The sequence below is a fragment of the Girardinichthys multiradiatus genome, chromosome 1 (genome assembly GCF_021462225.1).
Source record: "Girardinichthys multiradiatus isolate DD_20200921_A chromosome 1, DD_fGirMul_XY1, whole genome shotgun sequence".
Classification (NCBI taxonomy): Eukaryota; Metazoa; Chordata; class Actinopteri; order Cyprinodontiformes; family Goodeidae; genus Girardinichthys; species Girardinichthys multiradiatus.
Genome location: NC_061794.1, coordinates 19,802,655 through 19,829,554, shown reverse-complemented (window position 1 = coordinate 19,829,554; position 26,900 = coordinate 19,802,655). Strand labels below are relative to the sequence as shown.

Genomic DNA, 26,900 nt, shown 5'->3' with positions numbered 1-26,900 from the left:
AGGTTCTTCCACAGTCTGCATTAATACAGATGTCATTGAACACCTTGACAAGAGCAGTCCTTGTACTGTGGTGAGCAGGAAGCCTGACTGGAAGACATCAAAGTGGTTGGTCGTTGTTAGGAAGTTGTTTAACTGCTGAAATGCAGCTTTTTCAATAATCTTACTGATGAAGGGAGGTTTGATATAGGCCTGTAGTTCTGTAGTAGCAGCTTGTCCAAGTTGCTCTTTTTCTATAGAGGTTTGATAGTTGTTGTTTTTAGGGCCTGGGGGAAAACACCTGACGAAAAGGATGCATTTATTATTTGTCAGATGTTATTACTGGCAAAGCTTTCCGGATGAAAGCTGTGGGTACAAGATTGAGACAGCAGGAAGAAGAGCTTAGTTGGTGTACGATTTGTTCTAAGATTTTGCAGTTTATTTGGTGAAATTGAGAAATTTTGTCAATATCAGTTCTAGTTGGAGACAACTTTGGTACTGGAGTTGATGTAGATGTGCTGACTGCCCCTCTGATCTTTTGTGTTTTTTCAGTAAAGAATTTAGCAAATTCATTGCAGGTCCTGGTAGACTGGAGTTCAGATGCTATAGTTACAGGAGGGTTTGTTAACCTGTCAACTGTGGCAAATAATGCACAAGCATTGTTAATGTTTTTGCTGATGATCTCAGAAAAGAAAGATTCCCTTGCATTTTTCAGTTGTAGGTTGTATCTGTATAGTCTCTCTTTATAGATAAAATAGTGAACCTGGAGTCCAGTCTTTCGCCACCTGCGTTCAGCTTTTCGACGCTCCTTTTTTTCACTTCTGACTGGTGGAGCATTTCTCCACGGAGACATTTTCTTCCCAGAAACGACTTTCACTTTAATTGGAGCAAATTAATCAATGATGTCCGAGATTTTAGAATGAAAGTTTTCTACCAGCTCATCTACAGTGTTACAGGGCAAAGTGGAGGTAGAAGAGTAAATCTGGTTAAAGGTTTCAGTGGCACCGTCCTTAAAGATGCGTTTTCTTATAATATCGCTTTGGCTAATGGAGTCACTGGAGATGATGCTTTCAAAAATAAGTGGTCAGATAGGGCAACATCAGTTACAGACATCTTGGAAATGTTTAGACCCTTAGTGATGATCAAGTCCAAAATATGTCCCTGTTTGTGCGTTTGCTGTTTAACATGTTGAGTCAAACAAAATTTCTAAGAGTGTCACATAGATCTATTGTACTTCTGTCTTCAAGATTGTCCATGTGAATATTGAAGTCTCCCACAATAATTAAACAGTCACAATCAACACATATCACAGATAAAAGCTCATTAAAATCACTGAAAAAGTTTGTTTTGGACTTAGGAGGCCTATAAATATTCAAGAACATGGTTCGGACAGGGCTCTTTACCTGGAGAGCCAAATAATTAAAAGAGTCAAATTTGCCCTGAAAAACTTTTTTACACTTTAGTAAATTTTTAAACAAAGTGGCCACCCCTCCACCTTTTCTTTGCTGTCTGCTCTCACAAAGAAAATTGTAGTTCGGAGGCATCGACTCAGAATGGGAGCTTCATTAAATTCATGTAACCATGTTTCTGTTAAAAACATAACATCATTGCTGACCACGATCCTTTAGGAGACACGTCTGGTAGACTGAATTAATTGAGCATTTAGAGAAGAGGGTGATAAGCTTGTAAACCTGGGAACACCATCCCAAATGTAAAGTACGGAGGGGGGAGCCTCATGTTGTGTGAGTGCTTTGGTACAGGAGGGCTTAATGAGAAAACCGCATTAAGTAGATATATTAAAGCAACATCTCAGTTGAAGAGGGTAAAACTTGGGTATGAAAATGTCTTCCAAATGGACAGAGACTATAGGAATATTGCCAAATCAGTTACAAAGATGCTTAGGAACACCAAAGTCAATGTTTTAGAGTGGCCATCACAAAGATTTGATCTCAGTCTCGCAGAACATTTGTGACACAAATCCTATCCAGAGGTATCGGCCAAAATTCCTGCAATCTATTCTGACAAGCTTGTGAAAGTATAACCAAAACTTCTGAACCAAGTCATTCATTTTAAAAGGCAATTTGGTCATTTACCAAAACTTAAAAATTGTGTAGCCCATATATAAACTTCCAACTTCAAAGAAAGTTTTTAATATTTTCTAAAAATTATATATTTTGTCTAATTATTCTGGTGTTTAGCAAATAGCTACTTTTGTTAATCCTACCTGACATAAAACAGGAAATGTTCAGTCTTCTTTAATGCCAGACGATGGATCTGTGTTTTTTTTAGACGATGGATCTGCAATATCTAATTTCATCTGTATTGATTGATTAAGTTTTGAGCTTTGTTCAGAAAAAACAAAACAAAAAAGCACCAAAAACATGCTGCAGCACTGTAAGAGATTTGTTTCACATCATGGTAATTTTAATCATAATGAATATAATGATTAACACTAAATACCCAGTTTATCTGCTATTTCATAGCACAACGATAAGAAAAGCTCAATTAGCAGCTGTATTTTTTATCTTCATCATAGCAGTTTTAAGCAGCAGGTGGGCTGAGCCAACAGAGAAAGTGTTATTTAAGATTTCATTTGCACCATTTACGTTAAACATGTCAGTCTGCACTCACTGTGTTACTCCAGCAAAAGCTCAAACACATCTCTTCTAAGACATCGCTTTACATTCTGAAACAATGATTCAGAGCAGGGCGAGGAAGACCTTGACGACACTGATGCAGATGCCAACGTCAATGATATCCGCCCACGTCCAGACAGGTGGCGTCCTGCAGGCACAGGAGTGTGTCAGAACCTCCTCTCTTGTACATTTTCTCACTCATATTCTGTTATACTCAAGAGATGTCATTGCTTTTCAAAAGGCATTTCTGTCACTTGATAGAAAAGCATAAAACCGAGAAAATATTTTTTCTTAGACATTTGGAATGACCTTTATTAGGGACTGTAGTTTTTACTTGAACCTCTGTTACATGTTAAAAACAACCTGCAAATATGCTTTTTAAAACATATTCTGTATTTCTGTTTTCTCATGTGCAAACTCTAAATATCCTCAACACTGCAAAGTGTTTTCCCCGCTGCGACAATGTCACAGTAGAGAGAATTAAATCTTCTTTCACCGCAGATTTCTCCACACCCACTAAAACTGGTAAAGGCCTCTCAGAAATTTTATTTTTTGTGTTTTTCTTACTACTAGATGTTCCATAGGGTAGAGCGCTGCCCTGGAGAGCTTTTACTGTGGTCTCACCCGGAGGCTATGTTTTCACATTTGTCTTTACAATTAAATGTAGCCTGGAGGTAATCCTGACGCTCTGCCTCACAAGTCTTGACAGTCAAATAAAACAAGGGAAACATGATTCAACATAATTCTGAGGCACCGCTTTTAAAAGCTTTGCGATGTGTCAACAAGAGACACTCTGCAGCTCCTGTCACTACAGAGGGTGTTCTCTGGGTTAGGACTTGCAAATATGACACTGCCGCTAGTTTGAATCTGTCTGTAAATGTAGGAACAAGACATACTGCACTGGCTAATTATTTAATTTCTGTTTTTACTTTGATACGGGCCTTGCAAAATTATTACCCCATGAACGTTTTCACATTCAGTCATGTTAAAGCCAAAAATGTAAATGAGTTGTGCAGGGGTTTTGATTTTTGTTAGAAATCAAAACCTGAAAAGCGGGGCATGCATTTACATTTAGTCGACCCTGAGTCAACACTTTGTAGAACTACCTTTTCTTTCAGTTACTGCTGGAAGTATGTAAGTGTGTATGTTTGCCAAATAGCTCAAACTTAGTCCGACTGGAGAAATGGTGGAAGCCTTCTGTCTTGCCCAGATTCTCTGTTGGATTTTGGTGTGGTCTTTGACTGCCTCTAAAAGGTTTTCTTCCTCTATTGCTCTGTATGTAGCTCCATCCATCTTACCATGAATCTTAACCCTTTCCCTACTAAAGACAAGCATATAAAGAGTATGATGCTGCAACCACCATGTTTGTTTTTTATCACAGGTTTTGCATGTGGTATAATTTTAAAGATATTTTTTCAGCACTAGAGGCCTTTATTTTTTATTGTTCAACAGTAGGCAGACAGGAAAGAGGGGCAGACATTCGACAAAGGTCACCAGGTCCAGGACTTGAACCCGGGATGGCCGCATCAAGGACTATAGCTTCTGTACACGGTTGCGTGCTTAACCCCTACACCACCAGTGCCGTGGTACAATTTTGTTCAATTTTGGGCTCCTCTGACCAGAGCACCTTCTTCTGAATGTTTGCCGTGACCTCTACATGACCTGCGGTACATTGCACATAGGACTTCACATAGCTTTGTTCTAACCATGTCATTCTTCTTCTCACTTCTGCATAATGGCCACATTTGCAGAGTGCATGATTAAAAGCTGTCATGTCAATAGATTATCCCACCTGAGCTGTGGATCTCTACAGCTCCTCCAGAGTTGCTATCAGCCTTTTGGCTGCTTATCTGACTAATACTCTCAGGAGTCTGCAACCAGCAACTCCAGAGTAGAGTGTGGCTCTTTAGCCACTACAGAGTGGCTCTAAAAAAATTAGGCCAGTAAGGAAGAAATACTTTTATACATACAAGCTATAGGAAAGACAAATTTGAATAGGTCCAGGATAAAATGTCCACAACAAAATAATATTCACAGTACAAGAGCATTTTTGTTGTTGTAGATGCCTTTAATGTCACTGGAGCTGATTTTAAGTGCTTTGCTGTTTAAAGTACTCAATCCTCCATAAATATGGAAATAACTCAACTGGAATCAGCTGCATTTACTTCATTCATATTCCAGTAATTTCTCAAGGTAAACATTTCTTCTTCTCAAACTTAAAATTAGAAACAAAGAAAAATGTGTCTTTGGGATTATAAAGGCAGCCAACGCTGGTTCAACTGGATGGCCAAGTGTTTGTAGGTTTACAACTATGCTATACTCGTTCTGTTTTTAGATTAAGGATTTAAACGTTCTCCATGAGATGTTACAACTAGGTAACCTCTGAAATTGGTTGCACTATAGTCAAAGTTAAGGGGGGTGCAAATGCAAAAATTACAAATTTAATATTTTTTTATGTTTATTATTCTTTCTCTCAGTCTGACAATGAATTGGCAAAAACAAATAAAACGAGTAAAAAATATGAAACCTTGTTGTGTCTGTGTCTTTAGGTAGCGCTGTATAACCCTGAAGCAGAAGGCGGTGAGAGTCCTGGGAGTCTGGGTAGCAGCCTCAGCAACAGTCTTTCAGAGCAGAGTTTGGCGTCTGTCAGCCTTAACAGCCTGAACCCTGCTGTCAGCAGCGGCAGCCGTGTACACAGCTACACACCAGTAAGAGCTTGTCTTTGTTGTGGCTGCGAGTGTTATAGGTGTTGCAGGAGGAGTCTGCCTGTTGCAGAGTGTGTCTTATTAAAAGGATACCTTAGCTGGGTCAACACTTTCTCTCACCTTTTTTATCATTGTCCTCTGGCGAATTTCAGGCAACCAGCATAAAACCAGTTTCTTTTCTGTTCTGTGATCTCCTGATTCTGACATCATCTGGAAGATTTAGTGGGTGCTGAATGTGTCTGCTGCACCCTTAGCAGCTAAGGAGGTGGGAACCGGCTAACGTGCACTGGATCTGGAGCTCACTGCTGAAACTCTCACTTCATGTATGACGTTCAGATTTGAAGCCAAATAAATTTTCTAGCCTTAAGGAGATATTTTTACATTTTCATTTGCTTTCAGGTGATTGTTTGAAAAGACAACTTGCATGTGTTTTCAAAGTCCTACATTTCAGATATACTAAGGTAAAGATTTAAATACTAAATATATATATTTTTTTTTACTCAGTTTTTCCTCTAAATAAATTTTTTTAATCTTTCAATAAATTAAATGTATCCTTCCATCCTTTCAGCAGCAATGCAGGTGAAAGTATAAAGACATGCATTGTCTTGTTGATTGTAGCCATCATAGGCACTCACTATTTACCCTGTAAATTGAGTTTTTGTTTTGCAGCCTCCCCACGCCCCTCAGGGTTGAACACAACAAAATAAATTTTAAATCTGTGAGAAATAATAGGATGCTTTGAAGGAGGCTCACTTCTTTCATGCAAATAGAAAACAGTAGGTAGAGGTTTACCTGTGTCATCTCTGATGCATTTGAATGGTGCCTGACCCCTCTAGATTTGTCCTATTAAAACACAGGCAACAAAAACGGAAGCAGATATTCTGCAGGCAAAGAAAGATGGATTTTGAGGCAGAAACCTTTAAAACATCTTAGCAGATGTTTTAAAGGTTTGGATAGATATTTGGATGACCAAATATTCTGTAACTTCCAAACAAACTGATGTTTATACCCACCTAACGCTGTGATCAGCTGCGTGGAGTTCAGAAACCAAGTGTCCCTTTCTTTTGAGCTCTCTCCTTTCTAAACACATTTTGTCCATAGCAGCAGGATCTTGTTCCACTGTGAGACCTTCTGAATAGTGTTGCAGAAGACCATCCCCCCGCTTGAAATAGAGATGTATAACCCCACACATAAATCATGTTTTGGTTTGAACCTCAGCTTTGGGGTCGCAGTTGATACAACAGCAAAAAAAAAAAAAAAGAGGAAATGCCACATTCTTGTTTTTTTTCCCCTTTTGTTAACAAAGACCAATCCATTTTGTCTGTTATTTTCAACCTTTAGCTCCTCATTCATATCCTCATAAATATATGTGTCATTAGATGTTCTGGTGCCTAGCGATGTGTTTCATCTTACAAAAAGCTTTATACCACAGCTGTTTTTACTGAGTAATCTTAAAATATACACTGTATTGCCAAACGTATTCACTCACCCATCCAAATAATTGAAATCAGGTGTTCCAATCACTTTCATGGCCACAGGTGTATAAGACCAAGCACCTAGGCATGCAGACTGTTTCTACAAACATTTGGGAAAGAATGGGTCGCTCTCAGGAGCTCAGTGAATTCCAGCATGGTGCTATGATAGGATGCCATCTGTGCAACAAATTTCCTGTGGTTGGGAACGACAGCAACTTGGCCACAAAAACTAACTAAACTGATGGAGTGAGCGAGGGCAGTGGATGCTGACGCGCATAGTGTCCAAAGTCAATCTACGAGTCAATCGCTATAGACTTCCAAACTTCATGCCACTGGACTCTAGAGTAGAGGAGGCTCGTTCACTGGTGTGACGAATCGCACTTCTCCATCTGGCAATCAGATGGACGGTTTGGTGTGTTGTGATTATTATTATGAATATATTATTTAATATGTAATGTTAAAATTTTTATATTTTATTACATAATAATTTGGTCAAAATGAAAGAATGAGGAAAACCAATAAACTAACATATACAATATGAAGTGAAAGTGAATCAAAGATGGTTAAAAACAATAGCCAATGAAGTGATGCAACATTACCATTCAATGTTGTTTATGTTTGAGAACCAAGGATTATCTCGAAGAATCTGAAAATTAAGTTAAGTTAGTTTCGGAACTAACTTAGAGAGTAATTGATGTACCTTCAAACATCCATTCACAATGCAAGATCAGATAAAACATTTCTTTTGATAAAATAATATTTTAAAGGATGATTTGCTGAATAAAACCAACCCTCTGGATGACTAATTCTCAATGGTGGTCAATAAGCTGCCTATTTTTATTGAAATAATATTTAATGAAATATTATTTTGAACAAGAACCAAACCTTTCTGGATAAATGAGTCCTAATGGTGTTTAATTAGCTATCAGATTTAGTTAAATAATATTTAGGGAAATATATATTTTTTCTAGATTGGAAACTAACAACATTTCTGGATAAATTATTCTTAATAGACTCAGAAATCACGTTTTACCTTAGCCGTTAGAGGTTGAAGCAAAGAAAGAAAGTTTATAGCTTGTTACCACTCCTTTAAAATCAAACAACCTTTAAAATACCCTGAATAAAAGTATCAATTCAATTCAATTCAAGTCAAGTCAATTGAGTTCAGTTCAGTTCAGTTCAATTCAATTCAGTTTATTTATATAGCACCAATTCACAACACATGTCGTCTCAAGGCACTTCACAACAGTCAGGTTCATACATTCCAATTAATCCTAACCATTGAACCGTGCAGTCAGATTCAGTTATTTATTCAAATTGGATAAAAAGTTTTTCTGTCTAAGGAAACCCAGCAGATTGCATCCAGTCAGTGACTTGCAGCATTCCCTCCTCCCGGATGAGCATATAGAGACAGTGGACAGTCACTGGCGTTGACTTTGCAGCAATCCCTCATACTGAGGATGCATGTAGCGACAGTGGAGAGGAAAAACTCCCTTTTAACAGGAAGAAACCTCCAGCAGAACCAGGCTCAGTGTGAGCAGCCATCTGCCACGACCGACTGGGGGTTTGAGAGAACAGAGCAGAGACACAAAGAGAACAAAGAAGCACTGATCCAGGAGTCCTTTCTATGGGAAGGAAAATTAAATGTTAATGGATGTAGCTCCTTTAGTGATTTCACCTAGAAAGAAAGAACAGATAAACTCTGAGCCAGTTTTCAAGGTTAGAGTCTGAAAGAGAGCACATAGAGTTAGTCACAGTAAAAGCTCAGTCAATCACCATGTCTAGGAGAGAGAAAAGGTTAAACACTAAAAGACAGGGCTATGTGGGTCATCGGTAGAGGGTGAGCATTAAGTTGTTGCCAGCAGAAGCTACGACTATGCCCCTCTCCAGAAAGGTGTCACAGGTAGACACAGAGCCAGGCCAGGTGTAGCTTCTAGGAAGAGAAAAGAGAGAACAAAGTTAAAAGCTGAAATAACAGAAAATAATGCAAAATTGGAGAGTAGTAGGATAATGTAACACAGAGGGTGAAAGTGGTCATTATGTCCTCCAGCAGCCTAAGCCTATAGCAGCATAACTACACAGAGAGTTTCAGTTCAGATTATTTAGTTAAACGGCGCTTATTTACAAAGATGTCGTCTCAAGACACCCCACAAAGGGTCCCACTGATGGTCATTGTTATACTAAAAACCACAAGGATTGGGATACCTAACCATTAATCATTGGAAAAGAGAAGAGGTCATACTGGTAGCAGAAATGGAGGGTGGGTTTGCACCTCAACCATAACTGAGCCAGTTTAGGCTAAACCTGACTCCCCCTTACTCCAACCAACAGGGAGGGAGGGAGGCTCCCTCCCTGATAACCTAAGCCAATCTAACTATAAGCTTTATCAAAAAGGAAAGTTTTAAGCCTAGCCTTAAAAGTAGACAGGGTGTCTGCCTCACGGACCAAAACCGGGAGCTGGTTCCACAGGAGAGGAGCTCAATAACTAAAGGATCTGCCTCCCATTCTACTTTTAGAGACTCTAGGAACCACCAGTAAACCTACAGTCTGAGAACGAAGTGCTCTGTTAGGAACATATGGAACAATCAGATCTCTGATGTATGATGGAGCTAGATCATTAAGGGCTTTATATGTGAGGAGGAGAATTTTAAATTCTATTCTGGACTTAACAGGGAGCCAATGAAGGGAAGCTAAAATAGGAGAAATATGATCTCTCTTTTTAATTTTCATCAGAACTCTTGCTGCAGCATTCTGAATCAGCTGAAGGCATTTAACTGCATTTTGTGGACATCCTGATAGTAACGAATTACAATAGTCCAGCCTTGAAGTAACAAATGCATGGACTAGTTTTTCAGCGTCACTCCTGGACAGGATATTTCTAATTTTGGCAATGTTCCGGAGATGAAATAAGGAAATCCTAGAAACCTGTTTAATATGGGATTTAAATGACATGACCTGGTCAAAAGTAACACCAAGGTTTTTTACTTTATTACCGGAGGTCAATTTAATGCCATCCAGGTTAAGTGATTGACTAAGCAGTTTCTTTTTTAAAGACTCCGGTCCAAAGACGACAACTTCTGTCTTGTCTGAATTTAGAAGCAAACAATTTAACGTCACCCAAGTTTTTATATCTTTAAGACATGCTTGTAGTCTATCTAACTGGTTGGGCTCATCAGGATTTATGGATAAGTAAAGCTGAGTATCATCAACGTAACAGTGAAAATTTAATTTGACCTATTGGAAGCATATATATAGTAAAGAGAATTGGTCCAAGTACTGAACCCTGTGGTACTCCACAATTAACCCTGGATTTTAAAGATGATTTATCATTTACATGAAGAAACTGGAATCTGTCAGACAGATAAGATTTAAACCAGCCTAGCGCTGCTCCCCTGATCCCTACAGCATATTCCAGCCTTTCTAAGAGAATATTATGATTGACTGTATCAAATGCAGCACTGAGATCTTAGAGGACAAGTACAGACACAAGTCCATTATCTGAGGCCATAGGAATATCATTAGTGACTTTCAGCAGAGCTGTTTCAGTGCTATGATGAGCTCTGAAGCCTAACTGAAACTCTTCAAACAGGTCATTGCTGTGTAAATGCTCACACATTTGATTAGCAACTATTTTCTCAAGAATTTTAGATAAGAATGGAAGATTGGATATAGGTCTGTAATTTTTCAAGTCATCTCGATCAAGCGAAGGTTTCTTAAGTAAAGGTTTAATTACAGGTAACTTGAAAGCCTGTGGTACATATCCATTTACTAAAGATAGATTAATCATATCTAAAATGGGGCTGGTAATCAGAGGGAACACTTCCTTAAATAATTTGGTTGGGATTGGGTCTAACATACAAGTTGAAGGTTTAGATGAAGCTAATATTTCTGATAACTCAGGAAGCTTCACAGGATCAAAACAGTCCAAACACAAATCAGGTTCTGCAGTTATTTCCAATGTTGTCTCACTCAAAATGCATAAGTGTGATGGCTGATCTATGTTAAAAAAAAAAAAAACACCCTTTAAATACAGTTTGTCTTAACTTTAAAACACAACACGGAACACATAATTAGCTGAGCAGCTATTCTGCTAGCACTTAGCTGAGTTTTCTCAACTCATACAAAAAAAACCTAAATGTCATGAAATGAACATTATTTAGATTATTTCATTCTAAACCAAACTTAACTGATGTGAACCGTTCTGAAGACAGGGTTTCCTGGGTGACGAGTTGAGAAGTGAAACTGTCCTGGTAATCCATGTATGGGCATTAAAGGGACTAGTGTTGCAGATAATCGCAGTAGCTGTGAGGGCTGGTTAGTCAGCCCGGCCGAAATGTACAACGTTGCGGCAACTTCAGTCGGGGTAACTCTTATTACCCGGACATGCACGCAGGAACGCGGTCTCTGTGCCTTCTTTTCTAGGCTGTGGGGGAAATCAATTAGGGCTGCTTCTGGAGGCTTCAGAAGAAAAGTCAAGCCACGCTTGTCTTATTACACCCTTTTTTTTAAATGAATGCCAGATACACATTACTTACTAATTATTCATTACTTAACTTTGTTGCATATGACTCCGTGATCGTAGTCACTTTTGGATCCAAGGATTCTTCAAAGTAGAAGCCTTACTAGTCCTCGTGTTCCAAGGCCTTGCGCTGACGCCTGGTCTGGTCCCTCTATTAGCCGCTGTCCGCAGCCGGAATGAGACCGAGCAGAGAGGGGAAAGGTGTCCTTGGTTTAAAGATTCCATCTCTGACTCCTCCTCCTTCTGGGCTGAGCTGGAAGTAGGCTAATGCGATTTATTTTGAAAGTTCCAGAAAAGTTCATACTGGCCTTTAATGTTGTAACTATGGCTGGGGTCCCAACAGGTGGTTGCCAGGAGAACAGTACTTGTCTGACTATACTGTGCCAATTGTAAAGCTTGGTGGAGGGGAGATTTTGCTTTGGAGTTATATTTTCAGGAGCTGTTGCTTGCCCCTTAGTTTCAGTGAAAGGAACTCTGAATTCTTCAGCACACCAAGAGATTTTGGATAATTCCATGCCCCCAACCAATTGCTCCTTCCTCTTCCTCAACATGAGTGTGCACTAATGCACAAAGCAAAGTCCATGAAGGCATGGATGATCTTGGGATGATTTAGAGAGGAGACTAAGAACCAGGCTTCCTCATCCAACATCAGCCTTTGACCTCAAATGTGCTTCTAGAAGAATGGTCAAAAATTCCCATGAACATGCTCCTAAACCTTTCCAGAAGAACTAAAGCTGTTATAGCTGCAAAGGACCAATGTTATATTGAACCCTATGGTTTAAGAATGGGATGTCACTTAAGTTCAAATGCAAATCAAGGTGGGTGAGCGAATGCTTTTGGCAATATAATGTGTATGTGTTGGATTAAAGTTTCCCTTCTGTTGAAAATGACCAGGATTTACCTCAACGTAAAGCCTGCTGTGATACAATATTAAGTTTCTGATTAACTTTGTTTATACTAGTTGTGTGACGAACATAACAAGTGATGATATGTTCTTAGTTATAAATAGGGGGAGAATAGAACAAGGTTTGATGTTGAATTGTTGGAAAAATATAAGTTAAAAGACACGGAACGGTTCACAAATTACAGTGTTTGGGTTTCACATTCAGAGTCAGTCATATTTCTGTTTGGCTTAACTTTTTCTGATTTTTCAAAACTCCAGAAATTGTATACATCAGCAGTAGATTATGCAACATGAATTCTAATCTATCATTTAGTCATGTGAAAAGAATGAGGCAGTGTGAAATCAGGCACATCACAGTGACAGTCTGGCAGTGATTTTTGTGCAGTAAATGGGCCGGATGAATGATTTTATTTTGCTCTTCATCTGTTTGGCAAACAAAGTTTAAATGTTTGCAATATAGTTTTTACTCAAAACACATTGTTATTCACTGTTAAATCTTTATTACAATTTTAAGTGTTAAGAAACTCTCTAGTGTTTGCATGTGGACATAAAGATTTCTTTATAAACATTTATATATATTGTTCAATACCAACCAATTATTTTCCATAATGCCATTATGAAGTTAATTTCTCACAGGGCCCTATACAATTGCTGTCAATTTTAAGATTTTATTTGTGACTTAATTCCTTTGCAAAGAGGCCAATTACTTTTAGCCACTCTGCAAAATGGGAAAGGCAAGAGAACATGCCAATTAAGTGAGGCAGGAGATAATAAAAGTAGCTATTCACCTAAACTTGCACTTTTTATAAGGCTTACTTGTAGCTTTTTGGAAATTCTTAGTTCCACAAACTCTTGAGTTATTCAAAGCTTGATTTTAAATTAGTACTTCAGAGGATACATTGTAGGAGCCTGTTAATAGTTTTGTTTTATTTTATTTATATTTCTTTACTCTATATCGCAGCAAGATAGGGCTTTTTCTGCTCTTTTTATCTGTCCAGTTACATTTGGCAGCATGCAGTTTAATGCTCATCTGTTCAACATTTGATTCAGGTTTACAGCAAAGCATAAACACACTTCTCTTTATTGCTTCCTTTTGGTAACAGCTGCTCACCTTTTTACCATCAATCACTTTTCTCTTGCTACTTCCCACCTGCATTTGCAAAGGTCAGTGCAATCTCATCTCGTTAACCTCCTATTTCTGCAGGCCATCTTTTGTTTTCCTTCTTCTTTCATCACCTTGGCCACCCATCACCCTCCTCCATCCTTTCAGACTTCATCTAGTCTGCCGAGGATCAGGGTTAGTTCTGTCTCATTACCTGGTGCAGGTGACATCCTCCTGACTGACAGTGATTACCGGTGGCATCGTTGGCAGAGTTCCCACACACACCAGCGGAGTTTACAGAGATGCTCCCATTACTGGGTGCAGGTAGATGTGTGAGTGATGGCGTGCGTCATAGAAAGTTGGCTCACATTGGCAGAGGCACACTGATCACAGCAAATTGCTCGTGTTCACCGGCTGGATGGTGAGGAGGATGACAGCTTGGATGAGATGATTGAGGATGGAGGAAGGACGAGCTGCAGTTGCAAAATGAGAAAAAAAAATTGGAAGCACTGTGCTTAGTTGTATGTGTTTATGTAGAAAAGAAATGATTGGCTTTCTTTTTCATTTAGTGAAATTGAATTTGGTTTGATTGTCATTCTGAGCGGCAGAATTAAAAAAAAAACAATTTAAAAAAGGACATTTGCAAGGCACAGTCAAATGGTTTTATTTTAATAATTCTAAAAATAACTGGATTTTTAATTAGTTTTACATTTCTAGTTTGCTTTGCAGGTCTTACAGTTGAATTGGCAACTAACATCACCTGCATGATCTGGTGAATGCAGTTTACATTTTGGTCATATAAATGTGCACATCAGTGATTGTCCTAGAAGATCAGAGCAAAATTGGTCTTTAAATTAAACATATCGTGTTTCAGTTATTCAAAGCTATATGTTCTGGGTTGCCTAAGCAGCAGAAATCCAAATCAAAGATAATGAAATTGAAAATCAATATTTAATATGACGCTCACGTTTTACTGGAACCCTGTACAACTAGGGATGCACAATATATCTGCATTAACATCGCTAATGTTAGTCATTTTATAACATATCGCAATTGGTCCGATGAGTCAAACTGGGCCAATATTCCAATTGATGTTGATTTCCATTTTGTTGCTGTTTGTGTATGTGTTTTGGGGGGTGATAGAGATAGTGATGCGGTGAAGGATTGTGGGGTGTTTAACTGAAGCACAGAAACAATGCCATCATTGTTTTTTTCATTGTGTCAAATGGATTATACAATATCATTAAATATTGGTTATCAGGATCGAATGATCCTAGGGTCTATGTCGTCTGGGGCTTAAATGCCCCTGGTAGGGTCTCCCATGGCAAACAGGCTCTAGGTGACGGGTCAGACAAAGAGCGGTTCGAGAATCCCTCATGATGACTACAGAATCGAGGCACGTGATGTCGCCCGGTACGCCGGAGCCGGGGTCCCACCCTGGAGCCAGGCTTGGGGTCGGGACTCGTCGGAGAACACCTGGTGGCCGGGTTGCTCTGCGCGAGACCCGGCTGGGCCAAGCCCGAACGAGAGACGCGAGACCATCCCTCAGTGGGCCCACCACCTGCAGGGGGAACCGTGAGGGACCGGTGCAAAGAGGATTGGGCGGCGGACGAAGATGGAGACCTCGGCGGCCCGATCCCCGGATGCTTAGACTGGCTCTAGGGACGTGGAATGTCACCTCGCTGGTGGGGAAGGAGCCCGAGCTTGTGCGGGAGGTCGAGAGATATCGACTAGAAATAGTCGGGCTCGCCTCCACGCACAGCGAGGGCTCTGGAACCCATCTCCTCGAGAGGGGTTGGACTCTCTTCTACTCTGGAGTGGCCCACGGGGAGAGGCGGCGGGCTGGTGTGGGTTTGCTTGTTGCCCCCCAGCTCAGCCGTCTCGTGTTGGGGTTTACCCCAGTGGATGAGAGGGTCGCATCTCTGCGCCTTCGGGTTGGGGAGAGGTCTCTGACTATCATTTTGGCCCACGGGCCGAGTGGTAGTGCGGAGTACCCTTCTTGGCGTCCCTGTCGGGGGTGCTGGGGACTCTATTATTCTGCTGGGGGACTTCAGCGCCCACGTGGGAAACAACAGTGACACCTGGAGAGGCGTGATTGGGAGGAATGGCCTCCCCGATCTGAATCCAAGCAGTGTTTTGTTATTGGACTTCTGTGCTAGTCACGGATTGTCCATAATGAACACCATGTTCAAACATAAGGGTTACCATCAGTGCACTTGGCACCAGGATACCCTAGGCAGGAGGTCAATGATTGACTTTGTTGTCGTATCATCAGACGTTCGGCCGCATGTTTTGGACACTCGGGTGAAGAGAGGGGCTGAGCTGTCCACTGATCACCACCTGGTGGTGAGTTGGATCCGCTGGAGGAGGAGAAAGCCGGACAGACTTGGCAGGCCCAAGCGCATAGTGAGGGTCTGCTGGGAACGTCTGGCAGAGCCCTCGGCCCGGCCGTGGGACACTGGACCAGCTCTATACCCTCTACAGGGTACTCGAGGGTTTCATGGGAGTTTGCCCAACCGGTCCACATGTGTCTTGTGGACCTGGAGAAAGCATTTGACTGTGTCCCTCGTGATGCCCTGTGGGGGGTGCTCCAGGAGTATGGAATCGGTGGCCCTTTACTAGGGGCCATCCGGTCTCTGTACAAGTGGAGCAGGAGTTTGGTTCGCATTGCCGGCACTAAGTCAGACCTGTTCCCGGTGCGTGTTGGACTCCGGCAGGGCTGCCCTTTGTCACCGGTCCTGTTCATAACGTTTATGGACAGGATTTCTAGGCGCAGCCAAGGGCCGGAGGGGGTCTGGTTTGGGGACCAGAGGATTTCGTCTCTTCTTTTTGCAGATGACGTGGTCCTGCTGGCCCCATCTAGCCAAGACCTACAGCATGCACTGGGGAGGTTCGCAGCCGAGTGTGAAGCGGCTGGGATGAAGATCAGCTCCTCCAAGTCTGAGGCCATGGTTCTCGACCGGAAAAGGCTGGCTTGTCCTCTTCAGGTTGGAGGGGAGTTCCTGCCTTGAGTGGAGGAGTTTAAGTATCTCGGGGTCTTGTTCATGAGTGAGGGAAGAATGGAGCGGGAGATCGACAGACGGATCGGTGCGGCTGCCACAGTAATGGGGGCGCTGTGCCGGTCTATTGAGGTGAAGAGAGAGCTGAGCCAAAAAGCGAAACTCTCGATTTACCGGTCGGTCCACGTTCCTACCCTCACCTATGGCCATGAACTTTGGGTCATGACCGAAAGAACGAGATCCCGGATACAAGCGACTGAAATGAGCTTCCTCCGTAGGGTGGCCGGGCACTCCCTTAGAGATAGGGTGAGAAGCTCGGCCATCCGGGAGGGGCTCGGAGTAGAGCTGCTGCTTCTCCACATCGGAAGACGACAAGTACGAGTATTTTTATTTGCTGATTTCAGGAATAATAAGAAGGAGAGTTAGGCAGTTTGTCAGTCAAAGATTTTCACAGACCAAGATGACTATGCCTTTGAGGAAAACCAGTATGGTGATGTTATGGCTTTGTAAGCCTCTGGTAATTCATTGGCAATATTTTATTAATTGGAGGCACACTGGTGGATATATTTTAAGGCACACCACAAAAACACGTCTTCCTTGTGTGAAATCATGAAAGAATCTAAAGGGATTGGCCAAAATATCAGGAAGAGAAAATATAAAAATAATTGGCCTCAAACAGGAACGTTTTAGTCTGCTATAACATGATGTGTATCTTACTAATCCAACGAAATCATTGTCACTTTAGAACAAATGAGCTCAACTTTTTACTGTACATAGGTAATCTTATTTTTAAAATTTCTATTCTAATATTACTACTTATCTTTGCACATTTCCCTTGTTCTTTGATTGCACAATTTTTCATAACTATCTGCACCCTACTTGTGTGTTACTAAGACCTGCTGTAACAAGTTAATTTCTCTATTGTGAGAGCAAAAAAGTCTTTATCTTATCTTATCTTATCTTATCTTATCTTATCTTATCTTATCTTATCTTATCTTAAAATTAACATAAATGACAAATGTTTATCTTCATCACTATACTAATACAACAACAACAACTTCTACTACTACTAATAATCTTAATGATAATAAGAATAAGAATATTTGGACTGGCAACCTGTCCAGGGTGTACTCCACCTCTTGCCCAATGACTGCTGGAGATGGATGGATGGATGGATGGATGGATGATAATGTTTGTTTAGATACCAGCAAGTTATTAATAAAGTCATCCTAGGGTACTATGCAAAAAATGCAAAATGTTACTATTATTATCCTCTGTCATTTACCTGCTAGTTAGCCACCTAATGATCAGTTCTAATTTCATTTAAAAAATTTGGCATTGCAACAAACACTTAAACTTAAATGTGATTGAACAGTCACAGCTGTGTCTCTCCTTGAAATCCACAATAACTATACAGTATAATAGATTTATTTCTGGAAGAACCTGTTTTTTCCTCCAGCCACAGCAACAATATTGTTTTTGTATCACTTCAGTTCTACAAAATCTGCTCTGATTTTCAGAAAATTTGGTCTAAATATGTTTAAAATATGTATTTTATCCACATAATTTTTTATTTGTCCATCTTTTTTTTTTTTAGAGCACTAAGTCCACATCCTTCTTTGTCTTTCTAAAGGTGAGCAGTCACTCGGAGCCTTCGTCCCAGTCCCTGGGCCTTCAGCAGTCAGGCCAGCCTCCACCTCCGCCCCCTCCTCCCCCACAGCCCCAATACGGTTTACCTGTCCCGGAATCACGGGACAAGCAGCTCTGTTTCTCAGACTTTGAGGACCTCAGCGCTTCTTTCCGCAGTCTGTACAAGTGCATCTTTGAGCAATCCTTTTCACAACAAGGTGGGTGTCACCCTGACTGTGGGTTGTTGATGCCAGCCTATCCAACAGTACACAATACTGTGTGTGTGTGTGTGTGTGTGTGTGATAGAGAGAGAGAGAGAGAGAGAGAGAGAGAGAACAGAAAAACAATTGTAAACCTCTGTCAGCCCTCATGCACATAATTAACTGGCACGGTTAAACTCACATTGAAATTCAGACAATTTAACGTTGTTTTCATAGCAGGCATTTCAGTATTAACCTCCACCACTCGCTACTCCTACTCTGTTGTATTTAAATAAACAAACAATCTGTTGTTCCGCATATCTGCATTTTACGCCTCGCACAGTCAAACGAGTAAAGGCAATTAATTCAACAGGAGGAAAACACATCTTTAGCAGAGCAGAGGAAGGAGTTCTGCAGCTTTGATAGCAGCTAATTAGATTGGTTCTAAAGTTTGTGAAGCATCTCACTAATTGCTTCCTGAAGCTTTCAGGTCACAAGGCTCCCTTTTGGACCCCCCTGCCTCCCCTCCACCCATCCTACCACCGCCTATCACCTTCCTACTCTTTCTTACTTTTCCCTGCACACATTCAGGAAATTTAGAACTGATGGAGATCGATGCGCTCTGTTCAATTCAGCAAACAGCTGCCTGGATGTACCGTCTGAATAGGTCCCCCACGGTCTGTGGTCAGGGGTGATCACATGCACGTAAGATAAGACAATAAAAATAAATTGTCGATGGAAAACACTACTACAGTGCAGATTGTGAGAAATAATATGACCAAAAGTGATTTAGAAGATGTGTTAACTGAGTACTGAGTACTTCAGTGAGTCAGCAGAACCATGGAGCCTCTGTTTCATTCACAGTGTGTCAAAATGTATGGCAAGCCATATCTGGCTTAGTTGGTGTTATTTAAATAAAATCTTGAAAGTGACCTTATTAAATGATGAATTGAATGAACCTACAAACAAAAATAAATCACTTTTTCAGGTAAAAATTAACTTTGTATTTACAGAGCTTTTCAGCATTCATACACCTTGAACTTTTTCACATTTTGTCACATTACAAGCACAATCATTAATGAATTTTGTGTTCAGTTCTTTTTAAAAGACCAACAAAATTGTGAAGTAGATGGAAAATACAGTAATCAGTGGTTTTAAGCTCTGACCAGCTTCTATCTCCCTGCTAAAGAAAAACTATCCCCACATCAAGACGCTGCCACCACTGTGTTTCAGAGTGGGGACAATGGGTTCACAGCGATGTGCAGTGTTAGTTTTCCTCCACATAAAGATGTTGGCTTTTTATTTGCAGGAACATTAAATTTTGGTCTCATCTGAGGAGAGCACCATCTTCCTCCTGTTACGATGTCACCTGTGTGGCTTGTGGCAAACTCTAAAGGGGACTTCTTTTAGCTTCATTTCACCATTGTCTTTCTTTTTGCCACTCATCCACAAAGGCCAGATTTGTGGAGTGCACAACTACTAATTATCCTGTTGACAGATACTCCCACCTGATTTGCGGATCTCTGGCGCTACTCCAGTTACTTTCGTTCTCCTGGGTGTTTCTCCTTTCAATGCTGCTCTTACACTATTTTTTATTATAGGTACACTGCTGTGTCTTTGTTCTTTATGATTTCTTCAGGCCTTCACAAAACACTTTTTATACGGAGTTTAAATTAACACTATTTACTAATTAGGTGACTCCTGAAGGTAGCCAATTAAGCAAGCTGAGTAAAGGGGTGCTGAATTAAATGCATACCAAACATTTCAGATTTTTGTTCGTTCAAAACATTTTTTTAAAAATGTATATTTTTCTTTCCATTTCACAGATAGGTACTACTTTGTGTTAGGTCACAACTGGTATAAATAGTTTTGCAAGGCACCAAATTCTCAAAGGTAACAACAACAGAATCTGGTAAAGTCATTATGGAAAGCTTTGAACCGACAGATAGCAAAGAAACTGCTCTTGAAAAACACTTGTAAGTAGATGAGGTTTAAAGCAGCCATAAAACATAACTAAAAGAGATGAGCTAGTTTTAGATAGACTTGGTTACCCTCTAAATTACAATTTGTTTTTGTAGAAATACTCAAAGCAATCTTTACATCTCCGTCCAGGTGAATTATGCAATTAGGTGATAAGCTGGAAAACTACAGATAAAGAAAAGTAGAAGCTGTACTATGTTTTTTAGAATAAGTCTTCTGACATAGAAGAAAGTAGTTCCACGTTCATGGAGCAGTTTCCTGGGTCAGCCTCTCCATATAAAATATATGTTTAATTTAAAAAATGTTTCTTTGACTAAAGTAGTATTATTATTATTATTATTAATAAAGACAACATAATATTTTTGAATGTATCTAAAGCAAAGGGAACATTAGGACATCCAACGCAACTGAAAGGCTTTCTGAAAATTTACCAAGAAACAAACCAGTTTAGTTTTTCAGTGGCTACTTTTTGCAGGAATCTCAGCTGAGAACTGCACCGAAATCAGTCAATAAACTGATGTGGGAGGCTGTGTGTGTTGAAAGGAGATTATCAGCAGGAGCATCAAAAGAGCCACTGGCCTGACCTCATTATGGTGTTATGGGTTGCACTGTACATTACTGTTAGCATTCAGAGTCTCAAAAATTAAGATGGTAAAAATCTTTCCCCTTCTTTACAAAGATCAATTGCTCCAAGGTGGTTATTGTTTATAACTCATAGTTTAATTAATATTTGTTAATTTATGCTGTTGTTTAGGTCATGTTTCAGCATTTATGTTTTCAGTTGTAATGTATTTATACACTGTCAAGTACAGGGGTTGGACAATAAAACTGAAACACCTGGTTTTAGACCACAATAATTTATTAGTATGGTGTAGGGCCTCCTTTTGCGGCCAATACAGCATCAATTCGTCTTGGGAATGACATTTACAAGTCCTGCACAGTGGTCAGAGGGATTTTAAGCCATTCTTCTTGCAGGATAGTGGCCAGGTCACTACGTGATACTGGTGGAGGAAAACGTTTCCTGACTGGCTCCTCCAAAACACCCCAAAGTGGCTCAATAATATTTAGATCTGGTGACTGTGCAGGCCATGGGAGATGTTCAACTTCACTTTCATGTTCATCAAACCAATCTTTCACCAGTCTTGCTGTGTGTATTGGTGCAATGTCATCCTGATACACGGCACCGCTTTCAGGATACAATGTTTGAACCATTGGATGCACATGGTCTTCAAGAATGATTCAGTAGACTTTGGCAGTGACGCGCCCATCTAGCACAAGTATTGGGCCAAGGGAATGCCATGATATGGCAGCCCAAACCATCACTGATCCACCCCCATGCTTCACTCTGGGCATGCAACAGTCTGGGTGGTATGCTTCTTTGGGGCTTCTCCACACCGTAACTCTCCTGGATGTGGGGAAAACAGTAAAGGTGGACTGATCAGAGATCAATACATGTTTCACATTGTCTACAGCCCAAGATTTGTGCTCCTTGCACCATTGAAACCGACGTTTGGCATTGGCACGAGTGACCAAAGGTTTGGCTATAGCAGCCCGGCTGTGTATATTGATCCTGTGGAGCTCCCGACGGACAGTTCTGGTGGAAACAGGAGAGTTGAGGTGCACATTTAATTCTGCCGTGATTTGGGCAGCCGTGGTTTTATGTTTTTTGGATACAATCCGAACATCCCTTTCAGACAGCTTCCTCTTGCATCCACAGTTAATCCTGTTGGATGTGGTTCGTCCTTCTTGGTGGTATGCTGACATTACCCTGGATACCGTGGCTCTTGATACATCACAAAGACTTGCTGTCTTGGTCACAGATGCGCCAGCAAGATGTGCACCAACAATTTGTCCTCTTTTGAACTCTGGTATGTCACCCATAATGTTGTGTCCATTTCAATATTTTGGGCAAAACTGTGCTCTTACCCTGCTAATTGAACCTTCACACTCTGCTCTTACTGGTGCAATGTGCAATCAATGAAGACTGGCTACCAGGCTTGTCCAATTTAGCCATGAAACCTCCCACACTAAAATGACAGGTGTTTCAGTTTCATTGTCCAACCCCTGTATTTAAACACATTGAAATTGTTCTCATTTTTTCACATTACAGTCAGAAGCTTCTAGAACAACACCTTGTTGTAATGAAAGTGCCATGTAACCCTGCTACTATTTACCCTCTTTAATATGATATTCCAAAATGATATGTAGTACAGACAGTTGTCTTTAGAAGTCAGGGCATTGTATGTTTATGTATAAATTATTTTACTGGGAAGAAAGGCGAGGGTGGGGTCAAACCTGACATAACCCCATTTTCTTTATGTTGGCAGGTTTGATGAGCATGCCAAATGACTCCAGCCAGCAGGCCCGAACAGCCTGCTCTTACCAACACTCTCCCAGTGCGGGAGGCAGCGTTGGACACCACCACCAACACAGCCATGGCCAGACGTCGCACCACGCCCACCACCCTCACCTGTCCCCTCACCGGCACCAGGTGCACAGGGTGCATGGCCAGCACCAACAGCACCTCTCTCTCTCCCACCAGAGTCATGCCGTTCAGCCTTCAGGTGAGAACATAACTGCTAATTCCTGCATTATTTTTTCAATTGTTAGAGATGAGTAAGTGTGACATTTGACAATAAAAAACATGACAGACAGAACTTCAGAAACAAAGTAAAAGCAACATTAAACTACAATGTTTGACAGTTGAATTGTCCAATTTGAATATAAAGAAAAAATGTGTATGAATATTATTTAAAATATACCACAGTTGACATGTAGCAATGAAACACTCAAGTGTGAACTTGGAGGTTGAATGATACCGTAAGGATTTACTGACTTAGTCATGAGAAAATCTCCTAAAGACAAAGGTACCATATCACAACAGCTAAAGCGGTAATATATTGTGTGGATGCTGTATTTATATAATTATCACTCTTCTGAAAATTTTACCCCCAGTGCTAGGTAAAAATTATTTATCTAGCAGTTGTTATAACCTTTACAACAAAGGCACAACCCAAGAATGCATCACCAAGAAAACATCCACTTCCATCTTTTTAGAGGTTTTTTGTGATTTTCCTTTGTATAGTTCGTTTCTATAACATGCTACACCAACACAAAGTAGTGCATAATTGTGAAGTGGAAGGGAAAGGATACATGGTTTCCAACATTTCTTTCAAATAAAAGTTTAGCGGTTATTTAAAAGTGTTGCGTGCATTTGTCTTCAGTCCACTTTAAAGGCACTCTGTGTCTATGTACACTCTCTGCTGGAAACTCGTAGAAAAGCATGCACCCTTATCCATACTGTTTGTAGCTCAGCTCAACAACCACGTTCCACTCAGATGTGTATACAGTTTCACTACATCCTCTTAGGGGGCGATAATGTGGTGGTTTATACACCGTCTGCTCACTGGAGGAGAAGAAGAAAAGATCAGAAAAGAAATAAATATAATGATTTCTTGTCAAAACATCAATGCAAGTTTTGTATCCTTGTTGTCCCTATGAGATAAATTATCCACACTAAGAAAACAGCAGAACACTCACCAATGTAATTTTTTTATAACAAGCATTGTTGTTGTTTTTTTTTCTTCGCTCCACATGATCTGACCGGCTGTTTTCTTCATCTGCTGTGTTTTGTACCTGTTGGTGCCCACTTAGAGGCGCAGAGAAAGTCTGGGCTGGACATGGCCATTCACAGAGACCCCTAGCAGACTAGGGGGCATGTACAGATGATAAAATTATATCATACAGGCTTTACAGATTAGTGGTTAGTTGGGCGGACTAAGAAGCATGAAGCACTCTAACAAGGAAAATCCTGTGCAACTAACTGCCCTCAGAGGCCACATAATTAGTAAAACAGTACACCTGTGTGTAATTTCATCTCAGTTTGAAAACAGCTCCTCTGTAAAAACCTTAGATGTTTGTTAGAGAACATTAGTGAAGGAACAGCATCATGAAGACCAATGAACACAGTAGGCAGACATTGTTGAATGAAGGCCATATGAGAAGTCCTACTTGGAGTTTGCCATAAACATTGTAGGGGACACATGTCAAAGAAGGTGTCCTGGTCAGATGACATTTAAACTTTTTGCCAACATTCAAAAAGGCTTGTTCCAGAAAACATTGTACAACATCCTGAACATGCTATACGGATTGTGAAACATGATGATAGCAGTATCGTGATGTGGGGAGGCTTTTTTTCAGCAGGGACAGGAAAGCTGTTAAGACTTGACAGAAAGATGGATGGATCAGAATGCCGGGCAATCTTGTGAGAAAACCTCTCAGAAGCTGCAAAAGCCTGGGGATTGTAGGGGTGGTGCTTTGTCTTTCATCTGACCTGAAAAGTGATCTTTACAGACATGCTTCATCCAGTCAGACTAAACTTGAACTATTTTGCAAGAAACAATGAGCATAAATGTACCTACCCTTCCAAAGCTGTTAGAAACATACCTGTAAAGACTGCAGCTTGCGTTAGAATAGGGTCTGGGGTCGGGAGGGAGTGATGGGCTCCTGTCGGGTGGCCTATGGCTCCTTTGGATGTGTCAGTCCAGCCGTGGGCCATGAGGGCTGCTCGGGGCTCTGGTTCTGAATGCCACGGTGGGCTGACAATGTCCCAACATTTTTGCCGGGGCTTGGTGGGGGCCCTGGGCCACTGGGGTACTGGGTTCCTGTCTTACACTATTTTCTGTGGCTCCATCACATAAAATCCCATTAAAATACATTCAGTACCATTTTCTGGTTGTAAATTAGCAAAAGGTAAAAAAGTTAGTATTTTTGCAAGGCACTGTAGAAGACATTACATGAGTAGGACTTTTACATTATTTCAAAAACACCTAAGGTATAGTTTTCTTTCTTACTGTTTCAACGCAGTGATTCTACATCTTCTACTTCCCAAAGCCACACTATTGCAAAGCAATTCACCAGACACAAAATTGTCTCTGTGCAGAATTATTGCATTTATGATTTTTTTCCCTATGAAGTCCCTATAGTGTTACATTTCATATTGTGTGGCTGGGCTTGCACAAACAGTTTTTTCAAGGATTTTCCTGCTCATTTTTCCTGTATTTTGTTTTTTCTTTGTCTCTCTGCAACAGAGCTCTCAGGGCACCAGTAAGACTTTTCAGACATCAGTTTTTATCACAGCTGCAGATGAATGATACCATCCACTCTTATCTTTTATCCATGGCTTGGGAATGTACTGCTATTTAATCAGAGCATGATGGCAGTAAAATATTCTCCTTTTGTATACTCATGTTTATATTTTTCTGCTAAAATCTTTACATGTGAACTCATACCACCTTGTGGCTGTTTGCAATATAGACCGGAACAGTTTTTATTAATGCAACAGAAAAGAGTTCCCCTGATTTACTTGTTATTTTGGCTTCAATTTTAACATTTTATTGACCTAGGTAATTGAGAATTTGTCAGATTAATTTCAGGAACATTAATTGAAATTTTGAAAAATATTATTTTTGCATAAACCAATACTTCCTGCTTCTTCTCTTTTTATCTACAAAGTTTTGTAAATATATGAAAAAACATTGCGAATGATAAACTGTTTTTTCCACTTAAAAAGTCCAAATCCTGTTGTACAGCTGTTTTCATCCATCCATCCAAGCCCTCATCCCGTTATCCATCCATCCCTGGATGGTGGTTTCAACCAAAATCTAACACTCAACACTCAACTAACATCTCTCCTAACAATACATCACTGCAGCTTAAACACAAAACAAAAGCAGAAATAAATGTGCATATACTGAAAATTTGCATTAGAAAGTATTTAATTTGTTTAAAAATTACTTTGTCATTATCTGAAAGTCATGTAGTTAATAATGACCTCAAGTATGAGGGCATTACTGGAAACCTTCATTTAAAAGGTACTTTTGAAATGGAAATGTTAAAACATCAATTTCAGTGGAGTGATTTTTTTTTAGATATTTTCCAATTATGCCTTTCAGCCTGTCACATATATTTACATGTGGCAGGCTGTCATTGATGTTATTACTTTAATGTGTTTGGGGCATTAAAATAATATTTTTTGATGGAAGTCTAAAAAGCAGAAGCAGAAAATGTATATTTTGTAGGACCTCTCATAAACTCTGAGGTCAGAGGTAGAACATTTAAAATGTTGTACGTTAGGCTAATCAGTGGTTAAAATGTCGTTAAACGTTCATGTTTTTGCTGGATGTGTGTCAGGCATGTCATCTGACTGGTACCCAAACCTGGAGTGGCTGAAAGAGAGCTGCCGCATCGCAACCAGCTATAACTGGGCTGATGTGGATCTCTCCCCATTTCAAGGTAACAAACACACACATATGAGCATATCTGAGATTAATATGATTTTAAAAAAATTATAAAAAAATTTCCCTATTCTAATTATTTCAATTAGTTACTTTGAATAGGCCGTTATGTTTCCACCTTTGTATACCTTCACCCTTTAGGCACAGTATAATAATTAGTTATAAAGCTGGCTTAATAAAAGTTATTATACTGCATCGGTGAGGTTGCCACTTGTTTTTGCCATAACTCACACACAGACATGCACTCACAGGCTGTCTCACACCCACCTTCACCCCCCTCTCAATTGTATAATGTGAATAATCCAATTAGGTTCCAGCTCAGTAACAGCCTGCTATCACGGTCATTGCACAAAGCCAACAAACATCCACACAGAACTGATAAAAGGCCAGTTTTAAAACATGCAGGCTGCCGCTGGCCCTACTGTTTCTGCAACGCTTGACCTCCCTCACACTGCCGTAATGCAATCCTTCACTGTCTG

General features: G+C 40.3%; 1 protein-coding gene across 2 annotated transcripts in view; it reads left to right on the top strand.

Annotated features, from left to right (window-relative positions):
• LOC124875113 (forkhead box protein J3-like) overlaps positions 1-26,900 on the top strand; it is a 120,782-nt gene that overhangs the window by 83,783 nt on the left and 10,099 nt on the right. Inside the window, exons 7-10 of one of the 2 annotated variants that reach the window (XM_047376970.1) lie at positions 5,162-5,320; positions 17,950-18,163; positions 22,453-22,689; positions 26,318-26,419. In XM_047376970.1, coding sequence (XP_047232926.1) covers positions 5,162-5,320; positions 17,950-18,163; positions 22,453-22,689; positions 26,318-26,419 — 712 coding nt within the window. The remainder of the gene's footprint in view (positions 1-5,161; positions 5,321-17,949; positions 18,164-22,452; positions 22,690-26,317; positions 26,420-26,900) is intronic. The other variant, XM_047376976.1, reaches the window with a different exon arrangement.